Source organism: Macaca fascicularis, chromosome 4, assembly GCF_037993035.2.
Source record: "Macaca fascicularis isolate 582-1 chromosome 4, T2T-MFA8v1.1".
Lineage (NCBI taxonomy): Eukaryota > Metazoa > Chordata > Mammalia > Primates > Cercopithecidae > Macaca > Macaca fascicularis.
Window position 1 is genome coordinate 95,661,499 of NC_088378.1, and position 16,469 is coordinate 95,677,967.

Consider the following 16,469-nt stretch of genomic DNA (forward strand, 5'->3'; position numbering starts at 1 on the left):
GTAAAATCTTAGCAAAGATCTCCGTTATTGTTAAGTTCTATGATGTTCTTTAGTAAGGATACTTGTCTATGTGGTGTGTTTTGTTTTGTTTTGTTTTGCTGTAACTTTTTGTTTTATTTTAAGATAAAGCTGGAAATTGTGTCAAGCAGCTTTGTTTATTTGTTTATAGCTTGTCTCATTCCAGGATTTCAGGTCACAACTCATTCTTCTTGCTAGTTGCAATTCCTTCTTAAGTGAGGGTGGTGGGGGTGGATGAAGCGTCTTCAAGGTTATCTATAACTAGCTGAGCTGTGAAAAACTTTTCCCCAGAACATCAACCTGTAAGTTGGGTACAGGCTTATTTTGTTAGTTGATGGAAGTGACAGAATGCACAGAATCTTAGTAATTTACGAACGGAGTAGTTTAGAAATGGATAACTGGTTAGAGAGGTGAACAACCAAAGGTATCTGTGGGGGCAACCACCATGACAGTTGTCTGTCCTCCTTCAGAAATTACAGCCTATCTTGTAAGATGTGGTTTGCTGTGGTTCCAGGCCATAGACCAGGGATGGAGAAATACTTGATGGGATTAAACTTCCTGAGCTCTGTACAAAGGGCAGACAATTACCTCAGTCTGTATACTTACTTCCTTACTTACAGTTGACTTTATACCTTTATTTTGGCTTTTATATCAATAAATTTATTGAATAAAGTCCTGTCAATGTATCAGCCTCAATTTAATATTTTGTCACGTGGGATACCTATTAACTTCCTCAGGAATGGCACCAGGTTCAAGAGGCCGAAAAAGAGATCCAGAGCCAGCAAATGAGACATAAGGTTTACTGAGGGTAACGCATACAGGGTGGTCCAGTGATGGTGGGCTGGACGGTAGAACTGCCACCTCTTGCAGAAAGCATGCAGTTTATATAGCATTTTCACTTAACCTCCACCCCCTAACAACCTCCACCTGGCAACTTCTTTTAACCCAAAACAGAGTCTGGATTCCCTGTATGGCCAGCGTTCCACAAGACAGGCCAGGGACTCAGATGTTCCTCACAGGTAAGGAATGAATCTCTTGGGTTGGCCACTGCTTGGAACTCTGAACACACATTCAGGTGTGCCTGCCATACAGGATCATTCTCAGGGTGTGCTTAAGTTCACTTTTTGCTGTCAGGTGCATCTACCATACATATACATATGCCATACAATATTTAAATAAAACTGTAACACATGTACAGCCTAACTTTTATAGAAGAAAAACATTTTTTAGTTATATAAAGTAGTGGTTTTCAAACCTTTGCTCTCAAGACCCTTTTATAGTCTTAAAAATTATTGACACCTCCCCCCTGCTTTTGTTTATGTATATTTAGCACATTTGAAATAAAAATCGAGAACATTAAAAAATTTATCTTAATTCACTTAGTAATAAACAACTCATTATATGTTATAAGATCTTTTAACAAAAAAAATCTGTATTTTCTAAACCAAAAATAAATGAGGACAAGAGTGGCATAATTTTATATTTTGAAAATTTTTTTAATGCCTGGCTTAATAGGGGACAGCTGACTGGGTCCTCATATCTGCTTCTGCTTCAATCTGTTGCATTATGTTGTGATTGATAAGTATGAAGAAAATTGAGCCTCTTGCAGATGTCTAAAGTAGTTAGAAAGTGGAGGAGTATTTTGGTAGCCTTTTCAGGTAATGGATAGTCTTTTTTGGTATTATGCTAAAGCTTAACAAGTGATTTCTTAATGGTTAGTTGCAATGTGGAATATGAAACCATATTAATGAGCTTTTTGTATTTGGATACACTAACATTCATTGATGGTCTTTCAATGGATGTTTTACATCACGCATTGGTCATTTGGAAAATACTGGTTCACTTTCCAAATGTGTATATGTTTCAGTGGAGCCTTTGGAAAACTCCATTGTATACTCATGACACAATATGAGTGAAAATAGCAAATAATATCCTAGTATTATAAAATAGTTTTGACTTTGAAGACCTTCCAAAGTGTCTCAGGGACCTTTAAGGGTTTTCACATCATTCTTTATGAATCACTGACTTAACATAGACAGTTCTTTGTTAGAAACTTCATTAGTAATTCCCCTAATATGCAGTTTCTTTTAGTGACTGCAAGACTGCACCATTTCTTATTGGTCCAGAGACTGGCTTCAAATAGGGGCTGAAGGTAAAGGCATCAATTCTGTCCTCCTTATAAGAAAGACAGTGTTGGGGTTGTGTTCCTGATCAGGGATGCAATAGCAGATCAGTCATAGCTATGACCAACAGTGTGTCATAAAGCAAATATCATGAAAGGTAACTATCATAAGAAACCATAATCATGAAATGGGAAACTATCTTTCAAGCATTGTGAGATCATAAATGTAATATTATGTACATAATTATTAAAAGGGCTCCAGTACTATAGGGTACACGTTTAGTACATATAAAAATTCAACTTTTTTTTTAACATTAAGTTGGCACAGAGTGAGTTACTTTGTTAGAAAAACAAAATGAAACTATTAAGACTTTCCTTTTTAAAAAATGTCTAAAGATTTTGGGGAGTGCTTGAGTATCATCATACAGCTCAGTATCATGGAACTATGAAACGAAGTTTGAATAAACTTCTTTTTCTTTCAGTAGATTTTACTATAAGAGATTGGTATTCAAATTCTCTTGACCCTAGAGCTGCCCTCAAGTAGGTATAAGTGTTGCTTATTGATAATATTGCCTCCATGTAAACCACTTTAAAAATAAGAATTGAAATTCTTCCCTTTACTTACATTATCTTTCCTTTACTCTTACCAGTTTATCTTCCTAGATACAGCATTGTCTTCCCTTTACTCTTCTTAGTTTATTCAGAACTGGAAGTGAACTGTCTAGTATTGGGCCAGGCAGGATCACTTTCCTTTATCTTTACCTGCTATATTTTGCTCTAGTGGCTTGGAAGCTGCTCTGAAGCTTCAGAAACCCAAATCCAGAAGCCTGCCTTTGCCTCTCCTACCTGTTCTGCATTTATCTAACAAATGAAGCTAATTAGTACAGAATAATGGTCAAACCAGGTTAGCCCTGTTCTTGTCTAACTCTGAGTTTGTACAGTTCTCCTAACCTCCAGGTTGAAGTCTTTTCATCTAAGAAATTAAATGGAATGATTTCTGAGGTGACATTCAGTTCTGAAATCTGATAAGTCTAAATTCATACTTTCAAAGCTTTCATATGCAAAAAGTGTTTTTAACATAAGTCCTTATTATATCTATTATTTAATGTTGGAGAAATGAAAAATTCCGATTGTTGAAAAGAATAATTGCCTAGAAGACAAAATATCATTCATTGAGATTCTGCTAATTTTTATTGTATAATCAAAGAACCGCCTAGATTTTATTATTTATGTATATTTTTACCTTTTCTGGAGGGAGAAGATTTACAATGAAATTATGAGATTTATGATTGAAGGATAAAGCTTAAAACAGTTTCAGAAAATAAGCTTTGCAGTATCCTTAGAAACTACCCATTTAAGTGGAACAACTGTTAAGGCAATTTTGTGTTAATATTTAAGATAACCTTCCCATTGAAAAAGTAATACAAGCACTAAAACAGGGATTAAAATTTATACAACAGGATAGACAATGAAACATCAGTTTTCCTTCTATGCTGTGCTTTGCAAGCCCCTTCCAAAGAAACAGTCACTGTTAAGAAATTGTCGCTATGTGTGCAATCTCATATCTATATATTAATGTCCATTTTTCATTCTCTTACCACAGATGGGAGTATACCATACACATTGTTCAATACATTTTTTTTTTCACTGAGAAGTATATTTTGGCACTTTTTACATATTTTTATGTTATATGCATATATTTAGATAGATATGTGTGTGTATTTTTACACACACACGAAAAAATCAGTCTCATGCTTTTTTTTTTTTTTTTTTTTTTTTTTTTTTTTTTTTTTTTTGAGACGGAGTGTCGCTCTGTTGCCGGGGCTGGAGTGCAGTGGCAGGATCTCAGCTCACTGCAAGCTCTGCCTCCCGGGTTTACACCATTCTCCTGCCTCAGCCTCCCAAGTAGCTGGGACTACAGGCGCCCGCCACCTCGCCCAGCTAGTTTTTTGTATTTTTTAGTAGAGACGGGGTTTCACCGTGTTAGCCAGAATGGTCTTGATATCCTGACCTCGTGATCCGCCCGCCTCTGCCTCCCAAAGTACTGGGATTACAGGCTTGAGCCACCACGCCCGGCCAGTCTCATGCTTTTTAAAGGCTGCATATTATTCCATTGTGGAGATATATCATAATATGATGAACCCTTTCCTTATTAATGTTAAAGTTAAGTTTAGCCTAATGCTGTCTTCTTTCATATTTTAAGTTTGTCCTAAAAGTTTCTCCATACATAGCAACCTATAATCTAACTGGATATGTAAACAGACAGTTAGCTACTCTTGTACCAGTCACAGCCAATCACCAGTGGCCAACTATTCAAACTATGTTCAAGTAGTGCAGACACCAAGCTGTAACCAGCCCCCTTGATTCTTTACCTCACTTCTGTGTTCTATATGTCACTTCCCTTTTTCTGTCCATAAATGTTACCTGACCATCTGGCAGCAGTGGAGTCACTCTGAACCTATTCTGGTTCTAGGTGCTGCCCAGTTTGTGAATTGGCTCAAATAAACTCTGCTCGTGTGTCTAAAGTTATTCTTTTAACATTAATATATATGTTGGCTTTTGTTTTGAGGTAGTATAAAAGATACAAAGCATTAAACATTAATTTTTATTTGTATATGGTAGTATACTAATGGAAAAACCCTGGAAGAGGAAGTCCCTGGGTCAGTAGAGCATTTTAAAATCATTTTTGGCTATTAGTTAATATCAGGACTCTAAAGAATGGTGCTGGATAATAGTTGTTCTTGGATCAAAGTTAAATTCTTCATTTTGGGAGGATTAAATTGGCCTTTCTTGTGGTTATTATCATTCCACGAGATTCTAGAGCATTTCCATTTTTTGTTTCCCATCCCCTAGGCATTTGTGTTTTTATGAAAGCATCTTTAATATGGAAACATTGATGGACTTTGCTAACTTAGTTGAGTTACAAATTATTGGCTTAGAATTCAAGGTCGAATTTAAAAAATTTTAGCTTATATTTTTAATTAGGCTATTAATTAGACTGTTAATACCTACCCTTTAACCTATTAAGTTCCCAGTGGAACTTCATACACACACACACACACACACAAACAAGTTTCAAATTCTGGTTATACACCATTCCAGCTTTATGATGTGTGATACACCACTTAAATTATTTGAACCTTAGTTTCCAGTCTGTAAAAGTTTGCAGGTGATCATAAACAGGGTTAGGGATAAAGTTCATAATGAGTCTGGCTCAGTGCTTGGTACCTACTGGACACCTAATTTATAAGTGGAAAAAGAGAAATGTACTAAGAGTACATTAATTAAAGGTAAATACATTAAAGCATGGTAGCATTCTTGAGTTTGAAAGGCCCGTGGAAATAATTTAGTGCAGTGGTTTTCAATTTGAGCTCAGTGGACTTCAAGAGTTCTACTGTTTTTTAAAAAAAGTTTGAAACTACTGATTTGGTCTATTGGTTTTTCAAATTTTGACAGTTCTTCACAGGCAACCAGATACAACTGAATTGTTCTGTGGTAGTGATTGACGAGTTATGTTACAGAGGGGACTTCAGATACTCACATGCCTAACAACTTGAAGCAACCTCTGAAACACCTCCATGGGGAGCTCTCTAGTCCAATGCAAGCATTGAACTGTTGAGGAAACTGAGAGATGTTATTTGCCTTCCTCTAGGTCACATAGAATCAGATAGGTCATGGCCAGGCGCAATGGCTCATGCCTGTAGTTTCAGAACTTCGGTAGGTGGAGGCAGACGGATCAATTGAGCTCAGGAGTTGAAGACCAGCCTAGCCAACATGTTGAAACAAGTCTGTACTAAAAATACAAAAATTGGTTATGTGTGGTGGTGCTCACCTTGTAATCCCAGTTTCTCAGGAGGCCGAGGCAGGAGAATCGCTTTAACCTGGGAAGTGGAGGTTGCAGTGAGCCGAGATCATGCCACTGCACTCCAGCCTACGCGACAGTGTGAGAATCTGTCTCAAGAAACAAAATAGAACAACGAAACAAAAAAGACTCATATAGGTCACTAGAAGCTTGTGTTTGGGAGTAGAATTGCAGTATTCTGTCTTCCGTTGCTCTATTATTTTGTTATCATTTTAGTAAAATCCTTGGAATTTTATCATGTTTAAATGCTGAGTAATAGGTTCCTCTTATAATAGTACATTTTGTGTTTTTTCATAGTTTTAAATGATAGCAGGAATTAAAATATTATAATTTTGGTTATTTTATCAGCATCTTCTGATGAAATGATCTAAAAACTATAAAAGATACAAATTGTTTTTTCAAAGTCTGTCATCATGCTAATTCTCTATATGTCATTTGCTGAGCAGAAATCACTTCTAAAATCTGTTGTATTTTTGGTGCTAACTAGTAAATACTGTGGAGTAAAATCTATGTTGGAAGACAAAAGCTCAGGGTAAGGAAAGGCAAAACACTTTTAAAGAAAACAGATTTCATTAAAGAAAACAGGTTTCATTAGAACAAGAACAAGATCCATTACTTAGGGCAGACTTGTAATGTACAGAGGAAGCATAACTATTGGATTATGAGTTTGCCTCTATCTTGTCCTGCTCAAAGCAGATGAAGAAATAGTAAGACACAGATAGCTCATTTAAATTAGCTCAGTCTCCAGATTCAAATGAATTATCCTCCAGAGGACTGAAGAACCTTGCAAATGTGATTCCAGAGCCTTTGTCATTGTACTTTGGAGAGTTAGGAAGACTAGGAGAAGTGAGAAAGTAAAAAAAGGCAAATACCAGTGTTTTCAGAGGTAAACAGAGATAGGTGTTAGAAATTATCAGTGAGTGAGCTTGATAGAAATCTCTACCAGGTTTTTAAATGTTTTGGAAAATATTGCTTACTTAGAGCTATTTTTACTTTCTTCCCCTCACCCCCCTCTTAGGATTACTAGAATGGTGCATGAAGATATGCTATGTCTACTATGTTCTCCTATGTATATATACTATATATTACACATCTATATTCTATACTATGTACTACATACTATACCATACTATACAGTTATAGAATATACAGTTATAGAACTGTATATATTATATAGAGAGAACTATATAGAACTCTATATATTATAGAGAGAACTATATAGAACTCTATATATTATATAGAGAACTATATAGAACTCAGTATAGTATATACAATTATAGAATTCTATACAGTTATATAATATAGATGTGTATAGTATATGCAATATATTAGTATACAGAACATGCAATATGCTATATACAATATATAACTGTATATTGTATCAATTAGCATATAGTAGATATAATATGGATAGTATGTAGGGTAAATTCAGTAAGCCTTTCATGTTTGTATTTTAATGGAGAATTATGGACTGGTTGAACATAGTGTTAGAAAGTTTTACAATTGGATCAGTAATTGTACCCAAAGGCTGCAGGTAAATAAATAGCTGTCAACTTGAAGAGAAGGTTTCTAGGTGGGTGCTTTCAAGTGCTATCTTAGGCTCTGTTCCTTTCAGCATATTTATCAGTGAATTTGACCAGGTTCCTTAACAGCACGAACAAGTCTTATTTGATTTTGTATTTGCAACATTTGGCACTCTGTCTGGCATAAAATTAGTGTTTCTTAAAATAATGAATGGATGGATATGTTCTTGACAGGTTCAAAAACAGGAGACCCAATGAATTTGATGGATGACAAGATCAGGCTTGATCCCCCTAGGCTCAAAATCTGACCTAAAATAAGCAAGATAAAATTTAGTCAGGTTAACTGTTTCACCTCAATTTTTTTCCATCTATTTTATGTGTACACTATGGGGAGCCTTGGATTAATAGTAATTGAAGTTAAAGCATAATTTTTTAAGTATATGAACCTGTAATTATATGGCCATTTAAAAAATTGGAAGGGAAGAAGTTAACCAAGTATGGTGGTACCTTCGTCCTAAGAGGTAATAATAACTCTAATTTCATTGGTCAGATCACATCTAATAACAAGTACCAGATTTTAGGTAACAAACTGACATGTGGAGAGCAGACAGGATTACCAGGGAGTCAAAAAACTGGCATAAAAGAAACAGTGGAAGAAACATAAAATCATAGAAAAGATAAGGAAAAATGTTAACTTCCTTCATTGTTTAAAGGGCTGTCACATGGAGCAGGAGAAATAGATTTATTTCCTGAAGGCAATGCAAACCTAATGGATATTACTAGAAAACTGGTTTCCACTCATTCAAAAGAGCTTCCTAATAATTGGAATTGTCCAATAATGAAATCAGTATCCTTTGATTATCAAGCTTTCTGCTACCAGAAGTATTTGTGCAAAGATTCAATGTCTACCTTCTAGGAATACTGTAAAAAGGTATTACTATAAGGTGGACTCATGACCTCCAGGGTCCTTGCTTACACAAGGATCTGAGTCTTTAGAATTGAGCTATAACAATACTGAACCGATATTAAAACAACTGACATTGATAGACTTATTTTAACAAATGCAATATTGGTATTTAAATCTGTAATTCTTTACTAATTAATAAAAAACAAATGAAGGTAAACTTATCCTTTGTGTTAACTTTCAAAAATTGTTAAATTATATTTATTTCCACTAACAAGATAGAATTCTGTGATATATCCTTTGGAAAAAATGTTAAGTATTTTAAATTTTATTGTATTATTAACATATTTGTTTAAAGATGTTTTGAAATTTACAGTAAAAGTGGGGGAAAAATATCCATAGTCCTGCCAGCCGAAGATAACTACTATTTGCATTCTCTTCTTTATCCATTTAGTTTATTTAATTTCTTAAAGTACTTCTGATTTTTTTTATGAAATATTTTGAATATACAAAAAGAGTATTTAAAACATTCATGTACCTACTTGATATTTTGCTATTTTTGCTTTAGATCTTATTTTTCTAAAATACATTGATGTTTCCCTGTATCCTTTCTCCAAACATCCTTTTTCTACTCTCCCTGCTCAGAAGTAACTACTATTCTGAAGTTGTTAGATATGATTTTTCTAAGCATTTTAATTTTTATTTAAACATATTTTAGAAACTTTTTATTTTTTATAAGTAGTACGTGTATATATATTTTTTAATTAGAGAAGAATTAAAAGATAAAATGAAAACATTCTCATTCTTACCACTCAGATGTCACCACTTTTGGTATCTTAGTGTGTATCCTTTTGGATCTTTTTCTGTGAATTTGTGTGTATATTTATGTGTAAGGAAATTTTCTTCTACTACTGGCTTGCTAGGGTTTTTGTTTTAAATCATGGATTGTTTTGAATGTGAAACTACTCTCGTTCTTTGCTTCTTGGGATAGATAGGTGCTATTTAGTTGTGATGCAATTTTTACACATTGCTGAATTCCTTTTGCTAGTATTTGGGACTTTTGCAACAATATTCATATTTTGGAATGGTGTACGATTTTATTTTTCCACTATTGACATCAAGATTATAAAAAATCTCATCAAAAATGACAGAATTTTTCCTTTCTGTTCTCTTTTACAGATAATCTGTTTCTTAAAATTTGTTAGATTTCACCACTGAAACCTTCTGGATTTAGTCCTCATGTGGGAATTTGGTTTTGCTTTTTTTTTTTTTCTACTTAATCTTTTAATTTTTAACAGTATTTTTAATTTTAAAAAAATTTCTTCTTAGTATTTTAATAGTATTTATTAGTTTACCATTATTTCTTGCATGTCACCATTCTTCATTATTGTTCCTTCAGGGTTCACTTCCTTTCTTAACTGAAATATATATATAAGTGAGAGCTTCTGACTGGCAACACTGTTTAGTATTTGTCTGAATATATTTTATCTTTACTCTTCAGTGATAATTTCACTGGATCTTGCTGGATTCCAGGTTGACAGTTATTATCATTTGGAACTTGAGTATTTTTTAGCCCTGGTATTTTTTTTTTTTTTTTAACGCATTCTTATTGAGTTCAATGGTTTCCTGTTTTGCTCCAAAATATTTAGGGGGGATAGGATTTTCTTAAATTAATATTTTATATGGAAATAATTTCAAGCTTACAGAGAGTTGCAAATCTGAAAACAGTACAAAGAACACTCCTATACAGTTTACCCAGATTCGTCTGTTGTTAACGTTTTATCCCATTTGTCTTATAATATGCATGCATGCTCTCTCACGTGGTCTCTCTGTTATATGCATATATACACAATTTTTTTTTTTTAACTATTTGAGGGTAACTTGGATACATCATGCCCCTAAATACATCAGCATGTATTTTTTAAGAATAGGGATTATGCTCTTATAGAACCATAGTAAAATTATGGTTATACTGTGATTCACACTTATATAATAATTTCCTCTAATCTACTGTCTGTAGCACAATTTTTTTCAGTTGACTTAATCATATCCTTTTTTTTTTTTTTTTTTTTTTTTTTTTTTTGAGACAGAGTCTTGCTCTGTCACCCACGCTGGAGTGCAGTGGCACGATCTTGGCTCACTGCAACCTCCGCCTCCTGGGTTCAAGCGATTCTCCTGCCTCGGCCTCCTGAGTAGCTGGGATTGCGGGTGCACACCACCACGCCCAGCTAATTTTTGTATTTTTAGTAGAGATGGGGTTTCACCATGTTCGTCAGCTGGTCTCAAACTCCTGACCTCGTGATCTGCCCGCCTCACCCTCCCAAAGTGTTGGGATTACAGGTGTGGGCCACCACATCCAGCCTTCATCATATCTTTTATAGTACTTTCTGTTCTCCAGTAGGACCCAGTCTAGGGTCAAGTATTATACTGAATTGTCCAGTTTTCCAGCCTTCTTTTATCTGGAACATTTCCACATACTGTTGTTTTATTTATGACATTCACATTTGTTGAAGCATACAGCTCCCTACCCCTTTTCATTTAATAGAATATCCTTAACTTTGTATTTCTCTTATGTTTCATTGTGTATAGACTGGGGTTTTTGTGTTTTTGGTGAGAATACTGAATAGGTAATATTATTTTCCTTCTTAAGATATCACATCTGGAGCCACATGATGTCTCCTGACCTTCACTAGTGATGTTAATTTTGATCTCCTAGCCAAAGTGCTGCTCAACTTCTCTAACATTTACCCATTAACTGTTCCTCCTCTTATAGTGAAATCAATAATCTGTCCATGTGGAGCTGCCTTAAGAATATTTAAATATCTTATTCCTCATCAAAATTTAGCATCCGTTGATGATTCTTTTCTGATCCAGTCTTTATCATGATGCTCTTTCCAACTTCATCTCTCATTATATCTTCAATTCTGGAAAATTCTTAACTTTTTTGCTTCTTTTGTTCATCAGTTTGCTTTTTCCTCATTTTGTCATTATCTTTTAAATTCTTATTACATTACAAAAACGTTTCATGAAGAATATGGATAGACAATAAAGATGAAAATTAACTTTAGTAGTCATCAAACAAATACAAATTAAAACAATTGTATCCTTCTTTAGGCCAATCTGATGGATTAAAGAATTACAGTATCCTGTTACTATAAGTATCTAGTGAAATAAAGGCTATTAGACTTTCAAAGAGAATGTAAACTGTTACAACCTTTTCTAAGGGCATTTTGGTAATGCTTTTCAAAACCTTAAAATTGTACAAATGTCTATCAACCCAGAAGCTTCATTTTTCAAAACTGATACACTTGTTTTTACTGTTTTTTATTATCTATAACAAATTTTAATGCCTTTTTGTACTCCCTCCCTTTTATCAATCCCTGCCCACTACTCCTCAGCTAATCTACTTTTTGTCTCTATAAATTACTTGGCATTTTAAGAATTTTATATACGTGGAGTCATATAGTATATATTATTTTATTCCTGGTTTCTTTAGCAAAACTGTTTTGAGTTTCAAAAATGTTGTTGGAAGTATCAATTGTTCATTCTTTTTTATTGCTAAGTGGTGATTACCCTTATTATATACATATATATGACATTTTGTTTATCCATTAGTCCATCCCATTGATGGACATTTGGATTATTTCCAGTTTTTAACTATTACAAATAAAGCTGCTGTGAACATTCATGCAGAAGTCTTTGTATAGACACTGGCTTCTTTTTCTCCTGTGTAAAGACCTAGGTGTGGAATGACTGTGTTATATATAGTAGATGTATGTTTTACTGCCCAACTGTTTTCCAAAATGGTTGTACCATTGTACATTCCCAAAACAAAAGTGTATGAGAGTTCCGGTTGCTACTCATCCTAGCCATTTTGTATGCTCAGTTTTTCCAGTTTTAGATATTCTGATAGATAAATAGCATTGTTTTATTGTGGCTTTAATTTGTATTTCCTTTATAAGTTACGATATTGAAGCATTGTTCTATGTGCCTATTTGTCTCTGGATATCTTTTTGGTGAATTATCTGTTTACATACTTCCTCCATTTTTTGCTGAGCTGTTTGGTTTCATGTTACTGAATTTTGTGGGACAGATATAGATGTTTAGATGTAATATACAGTTGACCATTGAACAACATGGGTTTGAACTGAGTGGGTCTACTTATGCAAATTTTTTTTTATCAATAAACACAGTCGGCCTACCATATCCACAGGTTCCACATTCCACAACCAAATGTAGAAATAAAAGTATTTGTAGTGTGTGAAACCTTTGAATGTGGAGGACTGACTTTTTTTTTTTTGAGATGAAGTCTTGCTCTTGTTGCCCAGGCTGGAGTGCAGTGGCATGATCTTGGCTCACTGCAACCTCTGCCTCCCAGGTTCAAGTGATTCTCCTGCCTCAGCCTCCCGAGTGCCTGGGACTACAGGCACATGCCACCACACAGGCTAATTTTTTGTATTTTTAGTAGAGACGGGGTTTCACCGTGTTAGCCAGGATGGTCGATCTCTTGGCCTTGTGATCCTGCTGCCTCGGCCTCCCAGAGTGCTGGGATAACAGACATGAGCCACTGCGCCTGGCCCGACTTTTTATATACTCAGGTTCCACAGGACTGACTGCAAGACCTGACTATGCCTGGATTTTGGTACACAGGAGTCCTGGAACCAATCTCATACAGACACAGAGGGATAACTCTATACATTTCTTCATACAAGTCCTTTAGCACAGCGGTCCCCAACCTTTTTGGTACCAGGGACTGATTTCATGGAAGACAGTTTTTCCATGGATGGGGTTGAGGGGGATGGTTTCAGGCTGAAACTGTTCCAACTCAGATGATCAAGCATTAGATTCTCATAAGGAGAACACAACTTAGAACCCTCGCGGGCACAGTTCACAATATAGGGTTTGTGCTCCTGTGAGAATCTAATGCTGCTGCTGATCTGGCAGGATGCAGAGCTCAGGCGGTAATGCTCGCGCTGGCTCACTGCCACTCACCTCCTGCTGTGCAAGCCCGGTACCTACCAGGCCACAGGCCAGTAGCATTCTGTAGCCCAGGGGTTGGGCACCCCTGCTTTAGCAGGTAGGGGATTTGCACATATTTTCCCTAGTCTGTGGGTTATCTTTTCATTTGCTTAATGGGACCTTTCAAAGGTCAGGAGTTCTTGATTTAGATAAAGTCTAAGACATTTTATTTCTTAACATTTACACTGAGGAAATAATAAATGATTAAAGTTAGATATATTAGGATGTTCACTCTAGGAAAAATTGGAGCAACCTAATATTGAACAGCAGAATTTAGTTAAGTTATGATAATCTGTAAAGTACAATACTATTCCATTGAAAAAAGATTGTGTTATTACAGTAGATTGACTTAGGGATTTATGGTATTATTTACTGAGAAAGATACATAAAAGTCTCAAATTATATACGTCGAAATGTTGGCAGTGATTATCACAACGTAATGAGATTGTAACTGCTTTTTATTTTCTGTTTTTCTTTGTGATCTTATTTATACTTATAATAAACATTTATTTGTTATCTATCTATCTATCTATCTATCTATCTATCTATAAGATGCTTTAAAAAAACCCACAAATTAGAAATGGTGTCTTGACAACTTAAGTTATTTTAAAAGAAAATATTTTAACATAAATTATTTTATAAACTTGATGGAACATGTTTGAAGACCATGGATGGAAATGGCTGTTGTTTTTATCTAGAGATGTTTTACTGTAGATACTCTCTGCAGCTTTGGTAGTGCTGTGTAATTTTATCTGTCTTGGTATCTTATTATTTGCCCAAGCAATGTGTGTGTGCTTAAGGTTTTTTTTGTTTGTTTTGTTTTGTTTTGTTTTAAGATAGTCTTGTTCTGTCACCAAGGCTTCAGTTCGTTGGCACAAACTTCCAGGCTCCAGTGATCTTCCCACCTCAGCCTCCTGAGTAGCCGGGACTACAGGCATGCACCACCATGCCCAGCTAATTTTTAAACTCTCATAGAGATGGGCTCTTGCTTTGTTGTCTAGGCTGGTCTCAAGTGCTCCTCCCTCCTATGCCTCTCAAAGCGCAGGATTATAGGCATGAGCCACCATCCTATCCTTAAGAATTTATTTACAAATTACTATGAACAACAGATAGGAATAATAAGCTTGATACCTTACTAAATTGTTGGTAAATCTGTTTCCTAGGTTATGTACATGAATGCTATGCCCAGTCTGATTTGTAGGTCTTGGACAATACCACTAAAAACATCATTTTGACACTGCTATGTGTTATGTTTTATTGTTGGATTTTTTTTAAAGGAGTGCTTTTTATGTATTTATACATATAGGAACTATCAAAAAACCTTGAGCTGAGTACTAACAGTTTCCAACGACAGTTGCTTGCTGAAAGGAAAAGGGCATATGAGGCTTATGATGAAAATAAAGTTCTTCAAAAGGAGATACAGCGACTATATCACAAATTAAAGGTAAATATTTTAAATTGCGTTATGTTGTCCATAATGTGTATTAGATGAAAATTAAATATTTTAAAACACTAAACATTACTATTCATATTTGTAAGTTGGTACAATATAATTTACAAAATTCTGATATTGTCTTTAGTACTTAGAAAAGGTGTTTGGTATAATCACTATAACAAAGTGAAATTAAAAACAAAAACAAAAAAGGTGAAACACTGAATACACCAATAGAAATGATGTAACTGAAGTAAATTGTAAAATCATAGAAGAAAATTTTGGGAACTAGAGCTTCACTGTGTTGCATGGTTGAATGCAGTGTTTTTCCTCAGATCACCCAATGATTTATTATTTTTGAAGTTGTTTCAAATGATGCCCTTCGTTTTCACAGTGTTTAGAGAAAGTATTCAAATTATTTAATTTTGTTAAAACAGGCATTTTTCATTCTACGTTGAAGTCATCAATGAGTTCTAGGTAGAATGAAATTTTGCACAAAATTTTGTGTAAAATAGTGCAAAATTTTACATTATCTTATGTTTTCTTTTTGTTAATCAAATTCTCAGAAAAAGCCACAGCCCCAAAATGGCCAAGTATGCCTGTGTTTAAAAGAGTGGTCTAATTTTTAACTCATCAATATTTCAGAACTTACATTTGAGAGATACTAACTAAATTATTTGTCTCTGTGTCTCAGTTAAGACAATACTAGCTATATCAGGTAAGAATGGGTAAAAAATGAAATTTGCCTTAATTTTTTAAATTTCCAGGACATATTAGACGTTTTCGGGAAAATTATTGCTCTATCCTAACCTCAGTATACTAGAGACTTTTTTTCTATAGTTTGATAGTTACAGAAGGAAGCTGAACCAGGTATCTTTCAATATGGTAAGAAAATACCAGATGACAAAGTGAGGGGTTTTGGTTTGTTTTAAACTGAGACTCTACTTCCTTAATTATGTTGTGTTTGTTTTCAGGAAAAGGAGAGAGAACTGGATATAAAAAATATATATTCTAATCGTCTGCCAAAGTCCTCTCCAAATAAAGAAAAAGAACTTGCATTAAGAAAAAATGGTATAGTAACTATGATTGTTCACAAACTGATATTATTGCTATTATTTAGTGATAGTACAATAATTCTGAAATAGAAGGGAAGGAAAAGAACCTCATTGAAATATATTTAAAATAAATGTATTTTTTGCAATTTAAATTTCCGACAGTTTTCAGAAATTCTTTTCAGTTTTCTCTGTTTTTTTCCCCTGAAGAGAGGCTGTTAAAATTGTTTTACATAACTTTTTGAAATTTCCTTATTATAATTTTTTTAATGTTTTTGAAAATATACAAATATACCCCAAAGTAGAGAGTAATATGATGCACTTTCATTTATGTATCATGTAGCTTTAACAGTTATACTTTTTACCAGTTTTATTTCATCTATTTTTTTCTACTTTTCTCTAGAATATTTTAAAGTAAATCTCAGATGTCAGTTGGTTTCACCTACAAATACTTTGTATTGTTATTTGTAGTTTTACTTTCTTTTTTAACAAAACTGTAATTTCCCTGTTATGTGAATTGCAAGATTTTAAAATATA

General features: G+C 34.3%; 1 protein-coding gene across 4 annotated transcripts in view; it reads left to right on the top strand.

Moving 5' to 3' along the window:
* Positions 1-16,469, top strand: part of LCA5 (lebercilin LCA5) — a 53,071-nt gene that overhangs the window by 29,727 nt on the left and 6,875 nt on the right. For all 4 annotated transcript variants that reach the window (XM_045390267.3, XM_005552500.4, XM_045390268.3 and 1 more), the window contains 2 exons: positions 14,755-14,892; positions 15,855-15,951. In XM_045390267.3, coding sequence (XP_045246202.2) covers positions 14,755-14,892; positions 15,855-15,951 — 235 coding nt within the window. The remainder of the gene's footprint in view (positions 1-14,754; positions 14,893-15,854; positions 15,952-16,469) is intronic.